The sequence below is a fragment of the Neocloeon triangulifer genome, unplaced genomic scaffold (genome assembly GCF_031216515.1).
Source record: "Neocloeon triangulifer isolate White Clay Creek 2 clone unplaced genomic scaffold, ASM3121651v1 ptg000009l, whole genome shotgun sequence".
Lineage (NCBI taxonomy): Eukaryota > Metazoa > Arthropoda > Insecta > Ephemeroptera > Baetidae > Neocloeon > Neocloeon triangulifer.
This window is the reverse complement of record NW_026775551.1, coordinates 4,042,753-4,068,103: the sequence shown is the minus strand read 5'-3', so window position 1 is coordinate 4,068,103 and position 25,351 is coordinate 4,042,753. Positions and strand designations below refer to the sequence as shown.

The window sequence follows — 25,351 nt, the reverse complement described above, 5'->3', positions numbered from 1 at the left end:
GTAAATTATATAATCTATTAATCAAGATGGACATAGTACTTTAAATCACCAAGATTATTTATACAAACATTAAATTACGTTTATCTAATCAAATGTCATTAATATTTAAATAGCTGTATTGTATTTATTTTGTGCAATTTACTTATTTTCAATGCAATGTTAACCATAAATAGATATTTAATGTATCTATTAATTCTAAAAATAAAACAAAACAAAGATTTACTTACTTAAATTGATTAAAATGAATAATTGGTTATAAATAAATAAATCTCGGTGGAAATAATGTTAGCAAGAATGTTACATAAAAAAATTACCTTAAGTTTCTTCATTTGAGTTTTAAAAACATGTTGCATTTGCAAAGTGCATCTAACCCCCGGATGCCCACTATATTTTTTATAAACGACGAGCAATAATTTAATTATTCATCTAGGAGCACTCAATCATCATTAAAAAAAGAGTTCTCAAATCCCCGCGTAATTTTATTACCGAAAAAAGTAGTGTTTCTCCCTCTTACACTGGCTGCTGCGCAAATTAACTTTGTTTGGCTAAACGCTTTTGTCATTTATTCTAAACAAAGCTAATTTATTTCTCGCCCCCGCGCCGCATGGGGGTGGCGTCAGAGGGAGGCCGTAAAATTGATAATGCTTTAAAAAATGCTTGCTGCCGCACAAGCGGATTATGGAGATGCGGACTAATATCAGAGCCCCTCTTATTTTTTCAAAGTTTACGACTCATAAATACTCGCCCGCTCGGTTAACCACCGCGTTGTCAAAACACAATATACGAATGTACTCAAGGCGGCGCCCCTACAGCCTGATTACTCTTCCTTAAAATTTAATCCAGATTGATGATGCAGTGATGAAACGCCAAAAGCTGTTGTCAGATTCGTTTGTTCTCGCCTTTGCTGACGCCAAAACGAACAGCCCAACCAACAAATTCATAGTTTGACGTTGACATAACACATAAGATGCTTTCAATATGCATTGTTCTACTACATGGGTTCAGTTAATTAGATGCTATAATTATATTCTCTGGCAGAGTGACTACAAAATGTACTCAAAAGCTTGATTTTTTCCACTTGGTGATGTAAACCTAATAATTATATTTTAATGTAAATAAATATTAAGTAATTAATGCAATTTTTCATGCTTTCATTCTCGATTAATAGATGAATTATTGGCCTGCCAAATATAATGCGCAGGAAATCACAATTCCCCTTAAAAACTGGAGCAGAATTTTTGGGATAAAATTGAATTACTTTCATTTAGGGACTGATGCTAGAGAAAAAGTATTCGCAGCTGACCATATTGAGGACACGTTATCATTACTCCTCGAATTCCCACTCACAATCAGCTCTTTATTTGCTTTCTCGCGAGTCGGCACCGCATGTTTGGCATGAGCCGAGAGCAAACAGATTAGCCCCGGCGTAGAGCAGATTTAGATTGAGTTTGCGTTGGTTCAGTTGTCTCTCTCGGGGGATGAAAAGCTGACTCGACCCCACGGTGGATGAAGGGAGGCGGAATTAGAGTTGCAATTGCTGCGGCAGTAACTTGCATCTGTGTTCTCAATACTCTCTAAATGGACCGCAAGTGATTGTCTTATAATCCTGTTATATACAAATAAAACTTTATGACGTCGCCGAGAGTGCATCGCAGCAGCGTCTGCAGGGGTGTTGCAGTTTGCAGCTGAATCACAACGCAAATTACACGCTTGAAATCAAATTTAACAAATCAAATCAAATTTATTCCGCAATCAACCTCATACAGAGTGTAATTGATCTAATTTTTACAGGTTATTGAAATGCTAACTAGTGTGGATTAAAAACAAAATTATTTATGAATAAAAAATAAACTCATTTGCTGGATAAATTGGGGAAAAATTATTTTGCAGAATGTAATATTTATGCATTTATATATTTTATACAATTATGTCGTTATTAAATATTAATAAATCAAATTTATAATTTATTTAATTACAAAATATTAAGAAAGTGGTTATTAATGTTCACATTTAATCCTAAAACGATAAAAGGCCAAGAAATAATTTTTTATTATCATATTGAATTGAAAATAAATAAAAGAAATTATGTAATATTTCTACACTCGTATGCCATTTATGCTTTCCATATTTATTCAGATTTACACATTGAATATTTAGAATTATAATTTTTAATGAACTCCGATTTTTTTATATAAGAATGTCTTCTTTAATATCTGTGATTCTAATGATGATTTTCAACAAAATAACTTTTTTCATGTGAGATTATTTAATCTTAAACGTTATCCTGTCGATCAGGGCTATTGCATTATAATTAATATTGATATTTATTGACTTGTGAACGTTTATTAGCATAAATATTTATCCTTCTTAAAATCTCTTAAAAACATATTTGCGCAAGTTCAATTATTAAGCATTAAGCTATTTTTTCTCATTTTGCAAGCAAAACCACGCAGTTTGTACTGAAGATCCCAGTTGCAGAGGACATGAAAGCCTTTAGTGCGCTGCTTGTGTCGTCTTCTCTGCTGACCCCGCACTTTTATTTATTATTAGTGTGCGCGGTCGAGAAGCTCGTCGGACGGTTGGTCTCTGCGCCATAACATCACGAGCTCGCGCTGCCCTATTATGAGGTCCATATCTGCGCGGTGTTATTACAATATGCAAGCTGGGGCAAAGAAGAGCCAGATAACGCACTCACTTATGCGAAAGAGCGACGCAGCCGCAGGGATCATCTGAGTTATTAGGGGCTCTCCAGCTAGATTGGACGACTCAAGAAAAAGCAGACTAAAGAGAGCACGGCTTTGGACATAAAGAGATTTTGCAAGTGCTGGGCAGAAGTCAGCATTTTCTTACGACAAGATTGCAAAAAAATTAATTTACCTCAGCTTATTTCAATGCACTCACGAATGATTTCTTGAAAAAAAAAAAAAAAACACCAAAACACCATCGCTTTTATCGTTTTTATAAAAAATATATTTTATTTATACAAAATTACATTGATTTTAGTTTTCATATGGAATTTTTGCTAGTTCGATGTTTCCATCCCAAATAGTTTTCATCGTTTCAATTATTATCCAATATATCAGCCTTACATTATTGCAGAATAAAAAAAAATTATTATCAATAATAGTTTTGAAAAAGATTCATTTTGTAAAATTAATCATGTTGCAACTGTATTAATTTTGGGAAATTTTCGCCCTTAATTAATATTTTTTACTATCACAACAAGAATTTTTCTAATTTTTTTACACTGGTTTTGTCTCAGTATCTCGCGTCTCGGAACGTAATTCCCTTTAAAAGGCGTTTAGTCAAAAGTACTATTTAAATAATTGTTATTTGTTTATTTTCTATGAATATAATTATAAAATCTTAGAGGAATTTTGAAGCTATTAATAAGGAAACTGCACAAGTTTTTTTTGCTGATTTCGCATGCACATCCACCTCCCAAGGCAAGAACTTTTGCGCAGATTTTTGCAGCTCTCTGAACTCATTTCGCGTGAGCCACTTGAGCGCAAAAGTCACGTCCGTGCGATCTTTGCAGAGCCAACTGCCGCCGCGTTACTCTTCAAACGCGCTGACTCTTGGCCATTTTCCCTTTGTAAGACGTAAAAAGGCAGGACGTGATTCAGCCGCAGAATTATCATATCTGGCGCAAAAAAGCTGCGGCGCGTCTCAGTGATTTCTGCGTCGCCCTCTCGAACGCCGTACGTGATCGCCGCTTTTATCAAACGCGGGTGGCCAGCGTGCGGAATAAATATGATTTTCTGCTCCTCTGCCAACTCCCCTCGGACCAATTTTTGTCAACTCGATTAAACTCGGGACAAATATCACATAAAGTAATCTGCTCACTGCCCGAAAAGAACTTTAGGACATTGGATTTGCGGAGAAAAAGTAACTGCATCATTTGACCAACAAACGGGATGGATTGCAATACGACTCGCTTTATTTCAAGTTACAATCAACGTGTCATTTTTATATCTGCAATTTTTTTATCAGAATTTAAATTCAATTTTTTTTTCTTAACTTAGAAATAATTATTTACAAATCATTAATGATGTACTTTTCGCATAAAGCAAGCAAAGATCAGCAATGATATTATTATATTTAAGGACTCCTTATTGACATAGTCAAATCAAGTCTTTACAACAATGGTTTGCTAAATTTCAAATAATTGCCAAAACTAGCTTTTACTGTTGTAAAGACTTGATTTTACTATGTCAATAAGAAGTCCTTAAAGGTTTACTGACTTATGACGTCACAACAATCAAAATGCACTCCAACAATTTAATGGGCAACAATCACACTTCATTAAAAATATCTTTAATTGTTGCGACTTTCAGGGTCAGCTACCGTAAATAAAATAATTTTTTGATCACAAATTAATATCCTACAGCTATTTTTGTTGTAAAAAATATTCAAAGCTTTGCAATTTTGGAAATTACAGAATCTAAATTTTTTATTTTTTTTTCTTATGAAAACTGTCAGTGCATAATCGACTAGTTTATCCGTTTATCCCCCACGCCGCTGTTTTGGTTGTTTCTATCCAAATCACAAGCTCTGGGGGGGGGGGGGTTTGCATGAGCAATTAGAAAGTCTCAATAGCCGGGGATTTGAGAGATCGAGTCGAGACACCCCTGTGATTTGGAAGCGCGCGTTTCACTCACCGTGGCCAATCGTTTTTTTTTTTTACAACCCTAACTCATTCTGTTGGCCCTCGGAGGCAGAAACAATAAAACATAATACTTGATGCCTCTGTTACACTATCAGAGGAGAATTATATTTGTAATTTAAATTTAGTTTGTAAAATAAAATAATTTATATAACAAAAAAATGGTGACGAGAATATTCATAATGTTTGCAACACTAGTCATTTAACAGATTAAAACAAGGATTACACCTTTTTTACATCTGATCAAAAATTATTGTGAAAAAATCATTACAATGTGATTTCATATGCAATGAAATAAAATTTCTGTTAATTAAAATTTTTTTTTAAGCTATTAACTTTGTAAACAGAGGCTTTAACGAAGTAAAATTTATCCTACATTAATTAATCTTTGTCTCGTCAATTATGCAATCAAACACAAGCCGATATGAAAGTTCTTTACTTAAAAAAAAAACCAATTGTAGTTAAAAGAAAATGAACGCTCAGGTTTATTAACGATTAGTCAAGGAAATCGTCTTCGGAAGATTCGGAGAAGTCATCAAAGTCGCAGCCGCAGTCCAAGTAGGGAGGCTGTTGCTTCTCCTGATGGCCCTCGCCTGGCTGAGGTCCCTGAGCTGACTCGGGAGCGCCAGACTCGCAGGAGACATTGGTCTTTTCTTCTTCCTCCTCGTCCTCGGAGTCGCCGAGTGACTCAAGGTCCAAGGGTGCTCCAATAGCATCGGCCAGTTCTTTGACATGCTTGAGCACTTCTTGTTTGACATTGCCCTTGATGGCTTTGAGTTCTTCTCCGATTTCCTTCAACAGATTTTTGACGAGTTCGTCGGACAACTTGGCCTTTTTGGTCGGCGGCTCCGACTCGTCATTCTTGGAGTTGGCTTCGTTTGCCTGAGGGGAAAAATTTTTTAATTTTTTGAATGATAAATTAATCTCCTTGATCTACCTTGATTTCCTCGACGGAGAAGCCGTGCGTGCCGAGATGGACAATGGTTGTGGTTCCAGAGAATTCTGTAATCCTCACGCAGTCGTTGAAAGTTTCAAGCTGCCTGAAGCTGCATCCTGAGTTGGTTGAAACGAAAATATGGTTTCGCTTCGGGTCCCAGTTGATTTTCACACCCTTGATTTCCAGGGTGACCAGGTCAGGCTTGTCGCTTCGCACATTGGAGGACATGTCTGAATTTTTCGAGTTCTGATTCTGGAATGAGGAGCAGTTGGAAATTCAAACTTTCTGAAAGTTCGTTGCAACAATTGTGAATTTTCAACAGTTAAAAAAAAAACCAAAAACGGTTAGATTTTCTTGACCATTTGAAAAACCAACTTGCAACAATGCTTTTTTTAACGTTGGCCACTCCCCTGTTTAAAATATTTTTTGCGCAATCCTTTGTGTTTCTTTGTTATTATTTATTAAGCAAAATATAATTTCATTTTAAATTTTCAAGGATTTTATGTACACTTAATACATTTTTCAAATCGCTCTGTGCAATGAGGCTGTGAACAATGAGCACGTTGAGCGGCGCAGCATACTTTGCAGGCGACACACGCTTGCTCGTTTGGCCGCTCGCCACTCTGCTCGAACAGCCATGCTGGTATGCAAATGAAGCAGGAGCAGTTAACTACCGGCGTGTTCGTGCGAGGGTGTCGGCGCGGCGAGGGTGGGACGCACACGGGGTGGGTGGCGAGAAGCGCGCTTTGATACGCATGGTAATTTAGTCTTCGGCTGTCTGTCTGCATTTCATACTCCATTTCTCGCAGCATCCGTGTTGCTGCGGGTGGGCGGTTTTTCCCTTTTTTTTTTATTTTAACAATTCTCCAGGGTGAGATATTAAAAAGGGCGAAGCGGTGCCGCGCTGCACGCCCCACCAGATAAAGGGAGTGAATTTTTATCTCAAATTTACGCTGCTAAATATTTTTGGACGCAGATAATGCCGGGGAAAAGCGAGAAGAGAGAGGGAAGGGTCGCTTTTCTCTCCGCGTTTTCCGGTGAATTTCGGGTTCGCAGCCTCACACCACGCACCCTAGCAAAATGAAGTGGCCCTTCCAGCGTTACAGGCGTTAAAAGTTGACTTTGCGAGCTCGAGGAAAATTAGCTCCAAGTTTAAAAAATATAAGAAGATATTTTTGAATGCAGTACTTTGTTTTTTGATGCTTTTTTGTAATTTTTATTAAAAAAAATTTTCGGCATTAAATTATAAATTTTCTTTTAAACTTTTATTAAAATATTATTATTTTTTTAAATTTATTATGATTAATCTTTACTTCTTGCATTTGTTTCCTTTTATTTATTTTTTATTTTTATCAGATTAAATTTTATAAAAAGATTACGAATGTATCTACTAGTAACAAAAAAGTTAAATGTTCAACAAACACTTCTTTCTTATTGATTGGGCAGGCTAGGATTTTGATATTGATATTACTTCAAGAATATTAAATTCGTTACAAATAATTCATTATTGGTGTTTAAATTATTTTCCACCAGTGGAGCGAAGCTATGAATAGGGTTGAGAAGGGTGTGTACGTGGGCTGAACTTATCTGCCTGTTCGTGTGCACCATGGAATTTTAACGCCTCCGCTCTCGCATTTGCTCTCCGTCGTTCTCTCTCTCGCCGGTCTCCATAATAACACTGAGCAAATAGCGCGCTCGTCATCATCGTTTGTGAAATGGCCGCCTATTAATTAGCATTTAGATGGCTTAATGATAATTAGTGACACTCTGGCTGGCTCCGAGCCCCGGCGCCTCTCGCACTGAACGTGCAAGGCTGTAAAAACAGCTGCCTCTCGGCGCACATAAAACAGTATTGTCAGCGGCACTAAAATCTCGCTCGCTGCAAAAGCAGGGGTGCGATTTCTGCCAGTTTCCGGCTAAATGGCGTGAAAAGAACGACGCCTCACGCTTATTTACACGTGACACTTGCTTAGGGGATGTTCCTCGCGGATTAATGTGCAAAAAAGACACAACATCAAGTCTGGAATTAATTGTATTTTGTTATCATTTTTCAAATATTAAATAAATAAAAATAAATGATTTAATCTGCTTTCCGCTCAAAATAAAATTGCTGTTTGCAATATAATTTATGATATTTTTTTTTATTAAAGACATTTTTGTTTAGTTGATTAGCAAATATTTAATTATTTATAGCTGGTTAATAACAAAATAATTTATAAAATTTTATTTATTGGATCACATTTACTTTTTTACCATTTTATACAATTATTGTATTTAATACAAATTGTAATTTGCAAATTTAATCTTATGTTAGCATAAAAATTAATTTTACAGTACTAATTTTTTGGCAAATTAAATGCAATAATATTATTTTATTTTAGGTAATTTAAAATAAATAATCTGCAAACCTTAAGTAAATAGAATTATATTAAAATTACATCTCATCTTCTTAAGGTCAGTCTTATGATAAAATAATATAAACTTATAACATAAATTAATTCTTTCGGCTTGTTAAGTTACCGCTCAGAGGGTGCCTAAAAAAAACTGCATTTCAAATTAAACTTTTAAAATTTGATTTCTCAAGCAACAGCATCTTAGTTCAAGCATCACTGACGCGCATAAAATGACCATTTCACAGAACGTCCGAACACAATAAAAAGGTGTTAAGGCGCATATATTTATTTACACGCTTGCAATGAAAGCCGTCTCGGCGCGAAAGTTATTGTGCCTGATTGGCGCTGTCGTCCGCTATGCAAATTGCGCTTAATGCCCACAGGATTCGCAGAAACGACGGCGGTAATGCGCGCGTGTATTAAAAACACAGAGAGCCGATCGAAGGTAAATAATAATTTTATATCCTCTCGGCGGTGAAAAATTGTTATTGGTAAATGTCTGGGGACAGGTTTATAAAGTGAATATACGCGCGGTAATGGCCGCCGAGCGTTTTTATTTGTCGCGGCCGATTCGCGGGTGTAAATATTAAATAAATGCTGGGGACGTGTTAAATAAAATACATATATTTTATCATTTACAAATATCCAATTTACGAGCGGCGTTGTGGCGTGTTGAGTTGCAAAATATAGATTGAAAAATATATTTTATGCAGATTGATCCTGAAATATTATTATTTATATTCAGCGCGCCTCTCTTTTGAAATGGGTTTTAAGGAGTGGCGTGTGTGATGTCGCCTGCCCAGCTTATATATGGACAAGTTTGATGGAAACACCAGATATATGAGAAAGGAAATATTCATACCGCGTGTTATTGCCTACTAGAGATACACGGCGCAGACACTTTGGTGTGAGTGCCGCGTGTAGAGATATTTTAAGCTGGGTCCCCTTTCATAGGCGCAGGCGAGTGTTATTTTTATGATTTTCAGTTTGTCAGTGTCACACCTTTGCTTATGACGCACCGCATGCTGAGCGACTTTTAACTTATTTTCTTGAGTGGGTGGCAATAATAATGAGAGTGTTACAATCATGTAGGTCCACCTCGTCAACCCGCACCACCGGTGGGAGGCTCGGCCGAAAACTCGTCAAGCGTGCTTGTTATGGCTTTTTCAGTGAAACGAGACAAATTTTTCAGCACTCCTCACATAAATGGAAATTCATCCCTAAGAATTTACTTTTGCTATATAAATTCCACATTAATTTTTAAGTTTGTTTGAAGAAGTTGACACTCAAGGAGATGATCATGGAAATGAAAGATTCGGGCTTTTTCCATGATTTTTAAATGTTTTCAATCAAAGATTATTAGAATTTCCTTTAACCCGATTAAAATATTTTTTTTTTTTTTCAAATGAAGTATATTTATTTGAAAGAAGTAGTAGGAAATAGTAGGATTTGTTTTCAAATTGTTTTTTTAATCAACACAATGCATTTTTTTTTTAAATTACAAAGTAATAAATTTGGAAATATAAAAGGGCTATTGACATAATTTAAAAAGTATATAACATCTCATGAAGTACATATTTGTTGGAGTCGAGCAGGTTGCATACCCCATGCTCATAACATTTACCAAGGCATCAAGGGGTATTTTATTAAGTATGTAATGGCAATTTTGTATTCTTTTGCTAATTAATTAATAATTTATAATACCGAGAAAAATCTGCCATAAAGGTTAAGTTCTAGAAAATTTAAAATTATTTATAATTTCTAGTTAAATTCAATTTGAAATTTCAAAATAAATGTTAATTTGAACACAATTCCGCCACATTGTCTGTAATAATTCGACTATTAAATAATGATTTTTTTTAAAGTTTTTCTTTCATAGTTAACTCTCTTTTTTTTAAATTTTTTCCTTTATTTTTAGCATTTTGTAGTTATTATTGATGAAAACAGTTTTTTTGCAATAACTGACGGTCATTTAAATTTATACCCTAACAAGAGCTTTGCTTGTTAAAAAAGGAAGGGACGAAACGGAAAAGATTATAAAAATATTTATGTATTTATTAATTTATCTGTGCTAAAGAAAAGGCAATAATCAATAATTATTTGGTTTTATTTTTTATTATGAAATTATTAATTTCTGATATGAGTCTCTCAGTGAACGAGATGAGCCAGTGAGAATGTTAATAAATAACATTAACATAAGATATTATTTAAAACATCTTTAAATTGATTATTATTGCTTACTATTTTTGTGTTTGACTAGCGTTTAAATTAAATTAAGTTTTCAGCATAAGATTTTATAAATAAATTTAATATACATTTTAAAAATATTTTAATATAGGAAAGCAAAATATTCTCCCTAATTTTTTTTAAGTCACCTACAAAAACTTAAAAGTTTAAATTTTATTACAAATTTATAATTTGAAATTAAACATAATAAAATTAATTTAATGTTTATTTTCTCTAAATATTCACTTTTTTTAATTCTTTCTCTGAAACTTCTTTCCAATGGGCCCAAAACGAAAGCGCTTTTCATTCAATGAAAATTTAATCAACTTTATTTTAAATAAATAATTGCGAAAACCAGGAAAAACCCAACCCAACTCTTCTTAATCGCTTTATGCTTCCGTTTTGATGTGGGCGTTTTTTGGCTTCATCACAACAGCTGCAAAATGCAGATAAACTGTATCAGTTGTCTTGAGCGGACGCAGGATTTCGCAGCAGGCCAATTAATCGAGCATAATGTTGGTGCAAGAAAAAGTGGTGCTCTTAGCATGGACAGCTCTGGTGGTTACAATTATGTTGCTCACTTACGTCTTTAAAAAACCCTTATTCAGAAAGATCGCCTTTGATGGTATGTTTTCTTTGTGTTATTTTAATTAATGAAAGATAATTTATTTTTAAATCTCCAGAAAGCTCCATTACTATGGACATGATAAGTTACCACAAGGACTTTACAAATGTGCCACAATACCTGAATGTGCAAGACAAATTCCACACAAAAATATCGGTATTTGCAAATAAATTCTTTAAATTGAAGTATTCACTTATTAAATATATTAAAATTCAAAGGAAATGATTTTGGAAACATTTTATGTTCTATAATGAATCAATTTTACATTATATTATCTACCTCATTTAGTGTTGTAATTTGATTCACACTTTACTAAAATGTATATAATTATAAAAAAATTATTCCCTCTGTCACTTGAGATAAACAAAAAAATTTATTTTTCTGCAAATATTTTGCAGCAACTTGAGCCAGAAATGAGGAAATCTATGGGAAAATGTGCATCGAAGACACCAAATAATCAAATCGGCATCAACCAAACCTACCTGATGTTGCGGAAAAACTATCAAGGAGCTGAAGATCTCCAGATCTTTTTATCTGCAGCTTGTTCTTGTAAGTGAAAAATTGAAAAAAAAAATTCATTTTAAGATTAAAGCTCCAAGTTTTCACTGGGGATAAACAATATTTAATGTTTTTTTTTTATTTATTTTTTTATTTTTAAAGATCTGACTATGGAAGCCACAAACTCCAGCGTGGTACAAAGGATGATTCGCAATCAGTGCTACTCAATAGAGGGCCAACAATATTTTCTTCTTCTGGCCGATGTAACCCAGTCTACGCAAATCAGTTCTGAAATGTGTGGAAATTGTACGGAAGACTATTGCTTGATGACCGATGAGAACCGCGAATCCGTAATTACACCCCGGGAAGCAATGCGGGAGTCTTGTCGGTCGCAACTTGGAAAGCACCGGTTTCTCGCGTATCTTCCAAATGTTTTTGACTCTTCGCCAACGTTGTTCTCCTTTTGCAAAAAGCTGCACAAATTTGAGGAAATGTCTTATTATTATCAAGGCCAGGACAAATTCTACGACGATTATATTGAATTTATGGATCGCTACATTCTTATGTACAACATGTTCTATTTGCCAATTGTTGGTTCGTCCCTGTTCTCGCTTTTGCTCCTGAGCAATCTGTACCGCGCCCCATTCAAAGTACCAGGCAATCAGTGTCTCATTTTTCACGCGCTTTCCAACCTGATTTTGAAATTGGGAACAGCAATAACTTTCTTTATCCCGTGGTCGAAGCTCGCAGAAAACAGGATCTTGGGTAAAGTTTCAAAATCAAAATTAAATTTTTCGAATTTATTTGGTAAAATTTTTAAAGATATTGCCTTAGTTCGCCTGCCCTTCTTTTGTTCCATGGCTGCCATAATCTGGATCACTCTCTAGTTACGACTGCTACTTCACATTTAAGTATTTAAATTTCCTCTTGATTTCAAGCTTCTGTCAAGCAGCTCTTATTAATCTTAAATATTTTAATGTTTTTTTTATTAGCGCCAAAGGAAGGATTGATGAAGAAATGAAAGTAAAAATGATTAAAACTTACCACATTATTGCCTGGTTGGCCAGCCTCCTTATTTCTGGAACTTTTTACTTTTCTGTCGACATGAATCTGATTGTTTTTTCAAACAAATCACGGGATTACGGAAAATTGCGTAACACTTTTGCTAGTTTTTAAACCACTTTATTTATTAAAATATTGTATTGATTCGCAGTGAATTCTCATCTTCCACGCCTTGCATTTTTCCTGGTTTATTTATTCTTCAGTTTCAAGACGTACACAAAAATCCGCTCCACAATCAATGACACGAAAATGGCAGCAGCACCAATGAATCGAAAATTGAGGTAAGATTCGATCATTTTAATATTATATTGCGATGTAAAATACTTAATCTAGCTTGCAGCTGGTGTTCTTGAGACTTTTTATTGTCACTGACGTTTTGAATGATGTTTACACCGTGCTAATTTACATCATCCCGAGCATCGCATCGCATACTTTTAATATGTACTACTTTTTTATTGCTTTTGCTTTTGGCGAACCATTTCTGTACACCATTTTCTTTATTGCTCCGAAAATTCTAAAGTATTTTCAAAAGACGCCAAACGGAACAACTCAAGCACCAATTGAAATGGCTAAAATGTAGCATTTCCTTGGATATAGGAAGGAGCATAAAAATACAATTCATCATTCATCACTGTAGTTAAATTAGATATTATTTTTACTTTGAACAATTTTTATTTTAACAATAATTTACAAATATTTCAACAGTTTGCTATCAATAAATACATACATAAAATAGTTTGCTATACATGGCTAGAATGTATGGATAAATTATTTTGTAATGAATATTATCAAATAAATCGCTTTAGTTTACATGCATAATGGAACTTATTAAATGTGTTTTTTGACCTTATTGAATGCAACGTTATATTAAATGCATTTGATTTATTGTTTTAAGTGCCCCAACAGTTATTGAACTATAAATGTTATACTTAAAATCATCTCCCAAGTAATAGTGAGAGAGATTTAAAAAAAAATTAAGAATACGATGCCTCTGGAATATAAATTTTGCTAAACGCACAGGCCTCAAGAGAAATAAAGAGCAATACAAATGACCGGAGTGGGTCTTTAAATTAGTGCTATGGTATAGTTTTATTCTGTCTCCTTCTGGAGGCGTTTGTAAATTTGTTGTAATCACTGCCATATCGAGTACGCAACACTGCGTAATTTAATTCAATATTTAACATATTTTCTGGAATATTATTTTGATTATTGCAGTTAATTACAGCGGGCCGCATTGTGCTTCTTCTTCCTATTTTTCATATTGAGCTTCAAGACGGCGAGCACAATTCGTTCCACAATCATCAAATCAACCAAAATCTTTAGATCGGAAAAAGAGGCAAATTAAAAGATTAAATTTTAACAAATTTAAAATGGGTTTAAACTCATAGTTTGCAACTAGTGTACCTGAGACTGGCAATCACGCTTGACTTCATCAATGATGTGACGCATCTTTTAAGCCTTCACACGCCTTTTGCAGTTCACTTCATTATTGTCATGCACATTCTTGGAGAGCCGATTTTATATTCAATTTTCTATTTGGCGCCAAATATTCTGAATAATTTTCAAAAGGCGCAAGGAACAGCAGCGCAGGGCGAAATCCAGATGCGCCGATTGTAAAGAAAGATTATTTTGCAGTGGAGTTTATATATCATCCATTATAAAATGAATAAAATGCTTTATATTAATCTATATCATTTTTTAATTTTCTTCTCCTGTATAGATAATACTTCCCTAAAACTGACTGAGTATTGTCACATCACTTACAAAATGTATAGCAGATATTTTTCGATTTAATATTATCATTGTCATTAATAGAATCATATCAAATTTTGTGCGTGCCTGTTTATTTGTGGGCAGGTATAAAAATGTTTCACGCCAGTAGAATTATTGTTTATGCAAATAAATAAGAGAAAAAATCCATCAAATAGTAGAATAAGCACCAATAAATACTTGAATTCTATAAATCACCACTTCATTTTTTTCCAAATTGAAATTGAAAAGATTTATCCGAGCTCGAGGCAAACAGAATTAATCTATATAAATTGCTGCCAAATGCAGATAAAAGTTTATCACTGGGACGCAGGATGCTCGATGGATTTGCAGAAGAAATCGCGTCACTCTGTACAATGCTGGTGCAGGAAAAAGTTGTGCTCTCTGTGTGGGTGCTGTTGATGGTCTCAATTTCAATCATCACCGATGTGTTTAAAATACCATTGGTTCCACTGGGTGGAAGTATGTCTATGATTTTCTTTAATTGATGCAATCAGGGTATTGATTTTAAAAATTATTATTTATTTTACTCTTCATTTCATTGTAGTTCTGTACACGAAAGGTGACATTCGAAGCAATAAAATTTACAAGGAAATTAGAGAGGATGAAATGTCACGAAAATTGGTATGTTTAATCAACGTTTATTTGTTTTTCATTTTTTTTTTATATTTGTGCTTATAATTTATATTCATGCATTTGTCAATTTTAGAGTCTTAAACCGAAGATGACTTCAGTGAACGCATGTGCGCATAATGAGACTGAAAATCAGAACCGCACAAATCACAATTTCTTGATTTTGCGCAAAAAGTTCACAACTGATGAAGACCTCCAGATCTTTTTGTCTGCATCTTGCTCGTGTGAGTTTTTAAATGGCACTTTTTATTTTATTCTGACCCACTCTTGGCACGAGGTCAACCGATTTTGATAATAATTGGCAGGTTGGTTGCTTTCAGGGTGTAGACAAATAGTTTAGAACGTTTTTTGAAAATTCTCAAAAATGCCTATTTTACAGGGGCTCAAAGTTTGGCAATTTTTTAAAATTACTTTTTTAATAAATTTTGTAGAAAATATGGAATGATTTGATAAGGAAAACCATTGATAACTCAGCTTCCGTTGAAGCTACAACCAAATACCAGGCACCAAAAAGTTTCTGCTGATGTCCGCTTTCGATCTATGTGCCACACATCCTGAAAAAATAATTTCAAGGTCACAGGTCACTGGGGTCAATGACCTTTTTTGACCTGGGAACCTCGTGTGACACATGGTTGGCAAGATAAAAGCATGGGAATCATTTTTTGTCATTGGGTGTTTTGTCCTAACTCTAACAGAAAAAAATCGTAGATGGAAGTTAATTTCCCATTTAATACAAAAAAACCTACTTAATTTGTGTTAAATATGATGAAAAGAAACCTCATTTTCTAATTTTTAACTCGTCCGAAGAGATCATTTTCAGTCGTTCGGACGCTATTTAAAAATCATTTATTATATTCAAAACTGCTTATTAAAAAATTCTGTGAAAATTTACACACTGACGCAAAATGACATGCCGCATCTTTTGGCTATCACGGATTTTTTGTAACGTTGCCTATCTCAAAGGGGAAAAAAACTTAAGATTTTGACCTTTGCCAGGGTCAATGACCTTTGACCTAGAAACTTGGTAACCGTTGAGAAAAGATACACTGGTTCATCAGCTGCAACCGAGAAAATTAAAAAATCTGCACCCTAATCAATTTGGCATCAGTTTTAGTAAACCCTTGTGTATCTCAGACGGCCATGTTGGATTTTCAAAAATATGAATTTTTTTCATTATTAGGGTATTGCAGAAACCAAAATATTAACTATCATGATATTTGACTGAAGAAATCAATTAAATCAAAGGGTTCAAAAATTTGCTTAATTGTCTCGGAAACGTGAAAAATGCCAAAAACGACGTTTTTCTACCTTCAATTTAACTTTTTTCAAAACTACGCGGCGACCCCCAATTTTCTGGTGCCACATTTGTAGCAGGGTTGTCAAGGAACATGCTGGTGGGTCACAAACCCTTGCCAAAGGCAATACTGTTGACTTAAAATGCAATCAAACGATTTTAGTGAAAATTTTACATAAGCGAGCCATGTTAATTTCAAATGCGTTTTTCTCAAAAATTTACGCGGTGACCTCCAATGTTCTTGTTATATAAATGATCCCTATGGTCCAAACTATTAGTTTTTGTGGAGGATTGTGCTGCCCTAAGGTGTTTTCATCCTCTTTAAAACCGTCTCATGGGAACGAGATAAGCCGACTCTCGTATCAACATAATTTTGACACAATGGCCGGAACCAATCGAAAAACTGCTCCTCCACACGTCTCCTTCTTTCATTCTCTCTCTCCTGCTTTTTATGGTCGCGCACCGCCAGCAGATAAAAACTCTCTCACTCCGGGCGCAGATAAACGTTTGTCACCCTAGCTCGTGCGGCGTGGAAATGCGCGGAACCAATCGCAAATTATCCTCCATTCTCTCGCGCCGGCCACGTGCTCGAGCGCATTAATAATTTTTAAACAGTTTGCCGAGAGCGAATTTGCAACCTTTAACTGTGGGGTCGGGTTAAAGTGTGAGAATATAAATGAAACGCTTTTGAGAGAATTGAGCGGTTCGTCTTTTCACACACACACAGACGCGTGCAAATCGCGTTAATTTGTTGTGACTTTTGCACATTCCGACCAAGATTTATTGCGCAAGGGGTTCATTTATAAGTAATCAGCTTACACATTATTCGTAGTCTGCGTCAGTCAACATAAAAGCAAAATAACGAGGCATCTTTCTTATCCTCCCAATTATTTTTTAATATTAAATCAAAGACACACGACAAAATTGTATTTTTTTTTAAAAAATTTATAATTTTTCAAATATAAAAATATAAAGCCATTTTTTGTGCATATTATTCAATTTAAAATATTAAATAAATTATATTATTATTGTTTGTTTATTCAAATTATTATCACATTGTTGAAATGTATTTTTCCTTGCAAAAGAAATTTGTATATTAAGTTTTGTTAATTACTATTTTTTTTTAAATAATTAATGTTTGGAACTAAAATTCAGTTAGGTTAGTGTTCGCTAATAAATTAAATTTTGCTTGCTTTTCGAATTATGCATGAACTAAAAAAAATGTATTACATCATGATTTTTTTATGCAAAAGAATTTGAATGGAATCTATTTAGCGCAGATGTGACAGACAAAGGAGGGTGTGACCCACCGCGTTCTTGTAAGAAAATATCAAATTCCAGCTGCCTTTTCTTAAACTCCCTGTCGAGACCAACAACTAATTCGTACATATAGCATACCAGAAAAGCTCTTCTGCTTCTTCGTTTTTTTTTTAATACCCTCTCGCCGAATTTCACACTTGAAATTATTTATACACGCCAAACGAGACGCGTACGTGGACCATAAACATGGGCTAGGAGAGCGCGAGAGCTGCGCTGGAATTTTTATCGTGTTAATATTTCATTCGGCATTAAAATGCCACTTAGTGAAAGGTGTATGAATTATTGTTTATTCTTTTATAACTATGTTGGTTATTCACAAATGGAAACACAAAATAAAACCGCTGCAGCACCCGGGAAAATATTTCACGGGCTTAAGTAGGGGAGGTTGATGGTGCTTGAGGAAGAACTATTTTCGCTAATTAGGAGTGTATTGTTGGCGGTGTGAATTGGACGCGTTGATGTTTACGCCGAGTGCGATTTATGGATGCTGCGTGCAGCTCATCTCTGAATAGCTCAGTGGATTCAGATGAGGACCTCCTGGGAAAGTACATATTTGCAGAATGGAGAGAAGTTTTGAATGCCGCGGCTAATGAATTTTATGGCTTTTTATGGAATCAATTTAAAGGTGATTTTTTTCTTTCTTTTGCGATTGCATTAATATATATTACGAAAAAGTATTTAATTTGTATGCATAAATAATTTAGTTTAATATTAAAATTAATTTTAACGACCCTTTAGTTTCAAAACTAATATATTTTTAGAGCTTTTCAACTCTTAATTCACAATAATTAAAAAAAATGTAATCCTTAAATTTAAGGTCATATAATTGAAGTAATGAGTGAATACAAAATAAGCTCTGTATCGTTAATTAGATAAAAAAAATTCCAAAAAGAATTTATTTTGGTTTGAACTGCCATCCAAATTTATAACGCGGGCGTTTTTGCACATGTATCAAATTGCAATTTGCATAATATTTCTATTAATCCGGGCGGCGAGGGCTTCGCAGCTACACGCAGCCGTTTTTGTCTCCGGCCGAGCTTAAACTATTATTATGGCCGGCAGCAGTTCTCGGGTAGCGCACTAATTTATTAAACGTTGCTCAAAACGTACACATGCACGTATAAATGCCGCGGCCACGCATGAATACATAATAAAAGAGCTCATTTATCATTGCGCGCGCCAACTGGGCTGCGACTAATGTAAACACAGTATTTATCACTTCTGCACTGCACCAACCATAAAGAAAATCCGTGCAATGGATAAAATGTACGTTGCGCGAATAAATAAATAAAATACAAATTCGCGAATAATTTGCTACTAAACAAAGCTAGCGAATTTTAATATGTGCTTAATTAACTCCGTGACCTAAATACCAGATTACAACAATGAAACCAAAGTGAATAAAATATGACGTAAATGTTATATAATTTTACTTTACATTATAAAAATATTTTAATAATGTATTTTTTTCTTTTATTTTTTTTAACTGATATAAACATTTAACTATAATTTAATATTTTAGTTATATTTTTAAATATTCTTATTTTATTGCCCTTTTTTATTTAAACTGTGAAATCTGTATGTACTGAGTTTATTCATGTAAGCTAATTTTATTTGCGTTACATATTACAAATATATCCAAACATCATGATAATGAATACTACATCATGCGATATGAAATCAATTTGAGGTGGACCCATGAATAATTATTTTTATTTAATATTTATTGTTTCAATTTTCAATATAAAAACTTATTAAATATAGCAATTACTGTAGCAATTAAAATTTTGAAAATTCTCCTAAAATATAGATGGATTAAAAAGTCGGTGGTGAGAGTACGTGCTGCTCCTTTTCAAAGCAAACAAGCGTCGCTGGTGTTTGCTCAAAAGATCAGTGGATTAGGGGTTTATTTGCCACACACAGTCAGCGACCGCATGCTCATGATACAATGACTGAAAGCTGCGTCACCGGCATAATAGGCATGTTTAAGTTGGGCCCCCGTTACACTTTTTTGTGAACTTTAACACCTTTCCGCTCGGCCTGTAAATCATGCACGGGAATAATCCGTCTGGCTGTTTACATATCAACATCCTCGCCATCCATGCACACGAAAGAAAAGCGGACATATTTCATCTCTCCCTGAGAGGAGGAAGCTGCGCGCTTTAATGGGGCCAATATTTTCATGGCGTTTTGTTGGCACACAATATAACAACACGTCACTGACAGACCCTTTTCCTTTCGATCCTGTTTGACGCGATGAATTGTGTGAAAAACCAATAACATCGCCAATCCGTTTTCGATTGAACGCAAACCTTCGGCAAGCAGAGTAAATATTTGGAAATGGCAGCAAAAGTAGATGATGTGATACATCGTTGATAAAAACTCTTTGTTATTTTGTATTTTTTTTTTCATTTTACCATGAAAATTAAAATTCTGAATATGTTTGTAAGGTGGCCGCATGGAATAGCCAAAGTTTTAAATGGAAAATTCAAACTGCCTTACAATAATTAGATGAACAGAATGGTTAATCTATTTTTGGTAGTTTGTATATGAAATCATTTTGATTTGGGAGCGCTTGCGAAAGTTGCAAAGCATAAAATAATTTTTGAAATTTTTTTCAAGTTCCAACGGGCTACAGGCTTCATGCTGAAAAACCATGATGGCGATGTAGTATTTTTTACAAAACGGATAAACCTGTGAAAATAAGCAATTGGACTGAAATTTATATTTTGCAAAACCTTTGCACATTCACACTTCACAGCAATTTTTGAGACAAGGACGCTTAAGGTTCTTTTAAATTTGTAATTTACAATACACAATAAATAAAAATATTTAAATAAATAATATTATAAATATTAAATAAATAAATTATTAAAAAATAATATTAATATTTATAAATTTATAAAGATATATAAACTTGAATAAAAATATATAATAAAAGTGATAAAAATATTATAATATAATTACAAACAATAAAACAATTTGTTTATATCATAATCAATAATGTGTAATTTTAATTTGCAATTAATGTAAGTTAATTAAACTGATTTCTTGCGCATTTGTGTTTTTGTCGCCCACGCCACTGTTCTGGTTGTTTCTTTCCAAATCACGGCTCTGGGGGGTTTGCATGAGCAATTAGAAAGTCTCAATAGCCGGGGATTTGAGAGAACGAGTCGAGACACCCCTGTTATTTGGCAGCGCGCGTTTCACTCACCGTGGCCAATCGCTATCTTTTTTCAACCCTCATTCTGTTGGTCCTCGGAGGCCGAAACAATAAAACGGAATACTTGATGCCTCTGTTACACTAGCAGAAGAGACTTAAATTTTTTGTTTAATTTTAGTTTGTAAAATAAAAGAAATATGTCTCAAATGATGTCGAAAATATTAAAATTTTAAATTAATACTTTTATTATAACAGATTAAAACAAAGATTAAACCTTCTTTTACATCTGATCATTTATCAATTATTGTAAAAAAAATCATTACAATATGATTCCCTACGCAATGAAATAAAATATCTGTTTATTATTACTTAAATTCAATTGAATTTTATAAAAGTTTTTATTTTGTTAACAAAAGCTTTAACAAAGTAAAAAACCTTAATTAATCTTTGTCTCGTCACATATGCACTCCAACACAAGCCGATATGAAAGTTTTTTACTTTAAAAAAAAATAAGAACTTTCTTGAATAAATTAGAGGAGCAGTTGGAAATTCTAACTTTTTGAAAGTTCGTTGCAACAATTGTGAATTTTCAACAGTTAAAATCAGCGTAAAACGGTTAAAATTTCTTGACTATTTGAAAATTCGACTTGCAACAATGCTTTTTTAATGTTAACCCCCCCTTTTTTTAAATATTTTTTTGCTATTTTTAGATTTTCTTAATTTTGTATTAAGCAAAATATAATTAATTTGAAATTGCGTGTTTTTCAAGATGAAGTTCAAAGTAGTTTCCGCATTAGGCCCAGCTCCAAAAATTATGCATTTTGTAGAAAATTACCAAATGTATTATTTTTTTTTTACCGGTTTCTATATGCAACACGATAGAAATCATTCAAATAAATAAAAAAAATTCTTACTTTTATTTTATTATATGCCATAAGGTAAACCATTTATTTTTTATGAGTTGTTCGTTCACCTTGGTGTTTTTACCTTTACATTTGTCAGGGTTACGCCCTGACGGTGCTAGATCCTATGGGAATAGTCAATTAAACAAATGTGATACCCAGGGAAGACATTGTTATTATTAAATATCCAAAGACAGTTATTACATAAATACCTTTAACGGAGGTGATACTTGAGAACGTCCGCGTGGGTTCGTCCCGTGGTGATGAGTGACGCCGCCGTCACTCATCACATACTAGGTGCTCATTTTTGCTTATTGTGCGCTCCCGGTGAGTGGGAGTAATTTATCACTAATTTACTGGGGAGCGCACTAATTCAAATCCTGACATCTCCCCCTCTCGAATTTAGGGAAAGAACAAAAACAAATAAAAAAATAAGAAGTTACTTTTAGGACTTGTTAATATTGAAAAATGTTGCCTTGCTCGAATAAATAAGTTATTTAATATTTGTAAATGAATATTATCCTCTTACTTAATTATGATTAAGAATACTGAATTTACGAATCGCCGTAATGGAATTTTCCGCAATGTTATTAATTTTGGAATATTTATTTGAGATGGGAAAGATTTTAATTGCTTCAACCGATTAGTTGGGGTGAGGTACCCACCCCCTCCCCCCGGCTTATTTGGGGAATTTAAAATTTTAGTTTTATTTTGTTTGGGACGAATGTGTAAATAGTGTTGTGGAAAAAAAAAATTTTTTTTTTGTATAAGCAAAATTTTTGATATCCGACTGGACTGGCGGACCCTCGTAATTGTGCCAAGGGGAGCAAAGTCGTGGGTGGAGGAAGCCCACAGCGGTGGTCAGCCGCGCTCGTTTACGAGCCCTTGCACAAAGCGAGAGGACCTCAGTCCAAAACGAACATATGGATCGAAAGGGTTTTGGGGTGTGTTAGCCGGAATATAAAAGGGGTTGGAGCCCGCACCACAACCGAAACAGGAATAGCGGAAAAGAACGTAATTCGAGAAAAAGGGGAACACGGAAAAATTCCATTGACGGGAAGGAAGAGGTGTGCGACAGGGTGTCCAGCCCTGAGTACAAAATAAATTCGGAAAAAATTAAAGAAATAAATAAAAATAAAAAAAAATTAGATAAAAAGGAATGTTGACCATGTAAAAATAAAATGCAAAGTAAAAAAAAAAATAACAAAGGGAATAAAAAAATAGCGATGGTCAAATAGACGGAGAGAGAGAAAAAAAATTAGGGACTTCGAGCAAAATTTAAATACTGGAGAGCGAGAGACGTCAGGGTAATAAAAGGAGACTAAATTACCAAAAATAAGGAAGGAAATAAGAGCACCGAACTAAAGTTAAATACAGAGAATGCAAATTAACAAAAAATCAAAAAGGGATAAATCGACGCACTGAGTGTCCTACACGTTGGTTTAGTCTTCGGCCGAAGGACAACGGCGTCACGTCTGATGGTGGGATGTGGCGGCGGAGCGGCGGCTGGACGGCGGAACGGCAGGACAGCAGGACACATTTCACCAGTCCTCGAGATCGGAGGACGGAGGCGAGAGGGGCAGTGTGGCCACGTATTCGTCGGGCTCCCATTCATCCTCCGATGAGGGGGGGGAAAACTGGACATCGGGAGGCAATGCCGCTTGAGCTGTGTCCAATTCGGCCTGGAGGAAGGCAAGGTACGGACTCAACAATTCGCAGAATGTCTGGAGCCTGGCGAGGAATTGACGGGCGAGGTTGCGGCCGATGTTGGGTTGGCCCGCGTCAAGGACAGATACGAGTGTGTCAAACAGAGTCAGAAGGAGCTGAGCGGAGTAGGAGATGCGTGCCAGGTGAGCGACTACCACCTCTCGGGTCTCGTCCAACAGGGACTCGAGAGCAGTCGGGTTGGAAGTAGAAAAGACCTGTGCGTCTCGTAGAAGGCTGCGGAGGTGCGCTCGAAAATAGTCCGTCAAGAAGAAACTTTGTCCCGCCGCCGCGAAGTTGATGTATGATTCCAGCCGCTGCCCCGTCCGGTAGCATTGGGAGTCGAGGCGGCAAATCCTGAAGCTCTCGGACCGTAGTACGTAGATGCGCATCATGAGTGCTACAAAAATAAACCCAATTATAAGGAAAAAACACAAAGCTGAAAAGAAGGAAAGATTGGGCAGGAATGCCTATGGGCAGTCGTGTCCCATCTCATTAAGAAAAGATGAAAATAAAGGGACTGGAAATGGTCCATTGAATTTATTATTACATCTTTGTGTGTAGGTCGGATGAAGAAGGGAGATGTAAATAAAAAAATCTTCAACCGATTATTATTATTATTATTGTGAATATTGAATTTTGTGTACTAATAAAAAAAATTTTCATCGCAAGATGCATAAGTGATTTGTAAAAAAAGAAAAAATGAAGCCAATGAAAACCGAGAGAACAATACTTGAGATTAAATAATAATGAAAATTAACTAGAACGAAAAGTATGTTAAAAAAAAATTTGATAATTTTCAATAAATTATTCCTGTCATTCCTGAGCCAGGTCGGAATGCACCTCGACCCCCAGGCGGCCAGCCGAGGCCGAAAGAGCGGCCTGGAGGCGGCCCAGGCCGAACCTCGGTTGAGGTAGGCGAGAGTGAAGAGCGCTGTCAGCTGATGGGTGTCAGTTGATTAACCCAGTTTCGCTGGAGTAGTGTGGGCGTGGAAAGTGTCAGGTTGGACACCAGCCGGTATGGAAAAACATACGCACAAGTCGTTGGAGGGGAAAGCGAGTTATGATGTTTTAACTCTGGTGCAACCGGTGGCACAGTATGGAGAAATGAATGAATTATGTCTAGTGTGCGAAAGGAACCATAATAATAATCATAAAAATAAACAATAAACGAAAATAATAATAACCAAACTGAGAAAAATAATAATAATAATACCCACACAAAAATAAGAAATTTCAAAAAAAAAATCTAACGGTCAGGCCGTCGAGATAATTTTAACTGATACTTGAATTTGGTATGGACAGGGTTGGTATTGTATCCTGAAGAAAGTAATTGATGGCACTTACAGGATTGAAATTAGACGGAAACTCGGAGAAAGAACGTTTGAATCAAAAATTCTGAAGGGACGCGTCTGACTCCGTTGCCAGGAAGACGTGTGATAAAGTAATGAAAAATGCGACAATGACTGAAAGTGATATGTGAACTCGCTCGATTCTTGAGTCGCGCTAAAAATGCTGATTCAGGAAGATGTATATGAGCGAGGGGAATTAGGAAGTACGGAGAAGGCTGAAAGAGGAAGATTAGTGCAACCAACAAAACAAAAGGAAGTGTAATGAACAAGTGAAAAGTAAAGGCGCAATAATAATAAAATTAAAAAAAAATCAGTATTGTATAAGGTCCAGAATATTTGAAATTAAAATCCATGTATTTTGGAGATTAATTTAAAATAATCGGGAGAGACGGAATTGAAGTGCAAGTTCAGCAGCATAATTCTTAATTTTTAATTCAAAAGCCATGAAGTTGGCAGTTAAGTTAAAAAAAGAGAATAAGATAATTATTTGAACAAATAATTATAATGTGAATTGAAAATTGGTGAGAGAGAAAAAAAAAAATTTATTGCGCATAGTCAATGAGAAAAGTAAAATTGGAATGAAAAACAAATTCAGGTGAAGTGCAAACATTGGAAGTGAAAGAAAAATTTACAATGCCATATAATGTAAAAAAAAAAAAAAAAAATGTGCAATAAAAGCGAAACCTATGAAACTCGGCTTGTGATTTTACTCCTGAGGTAGCCGATCACACAGGGCCAGTCGTGTCGTGTAAAAACGCTCCATCAGGAGACGCGGCGGCGAAAACGGCGAGCGATGATCATAAGAT

The 25,351-nt window shown here is 34.9% G+C and overlaps 2 protein-coding genes across 4 annotated transcripts in view; both read left to right on the top strand.

Annotated features, from left to right (window-relative positions):
- Positions 1-10,686: 10,686 nt before the first annotated feature.
- On the top strand, positions 10,687-13,225 carry LOC132195254 (uncharacterized). 2 transcript variants are annotated; one of them, XM_059617123.1, is made up of 8 exons: positions 10,687-10,847; positions 10,906-11,003; positions 11,246-11,396; positions 11,508-12,110; positions 12,168-12,256; positions 12,338-12,498; positions 12,559-12,688; positions 12,748-13,225. In XM_059617123.1, exons 1-5 carry the CDS (start codon positions 10,736-10,738, stop codon positions 12,230-12,232), a joined length of 1,029 nt encoding a protein of 342 aa, XP_059473106.1. In that variant the 5' UTR covers positions 10,687-10,735; the 3' UTR covers positions 12,233-12,256; positions 12,338-12,498; positions 12,559-12,688; positions 12,748-13,225. The 2 variants fall into 2 exon arrangements, with proteins under 2 accessions (XP_059473106.1, XP_059473105.1); XM_059617122.1 differs by having other exon boundaries at positions 12,741-13,225.
- A 1,307-nt stretch (positions 13,226-14,532) lies between these two features.
- The window catches only part of LOC132195453 (uncharacterized), a 31,523-nt gene continuing 20,704 nt past the window's right edge, over positions 14,533-25,351 (top strand). The window contains exons 1-3 of one of the 2 annotated variants that reach the window (XM_059617464.1): positions 14,533-14,675; positions 14,725-14,801; positions 14,887-15,034. In XM_059617464.1, the coding sequence (XP_059473447.1) occupies positions 14,996-15,034 (39 nt within the window). In that variant the 5' untranslated portion in view covers positions 14,533-14,675; positions 14,725-14,801; positions 14,887-14,995. The remainder of the gene's footprint in view (positions 14,676-14,724; positions 14,802-14,886; positions 15,035-25,351) is intronic. The other variant, XM_059617465.1, reaches the window with a different exon arrangement.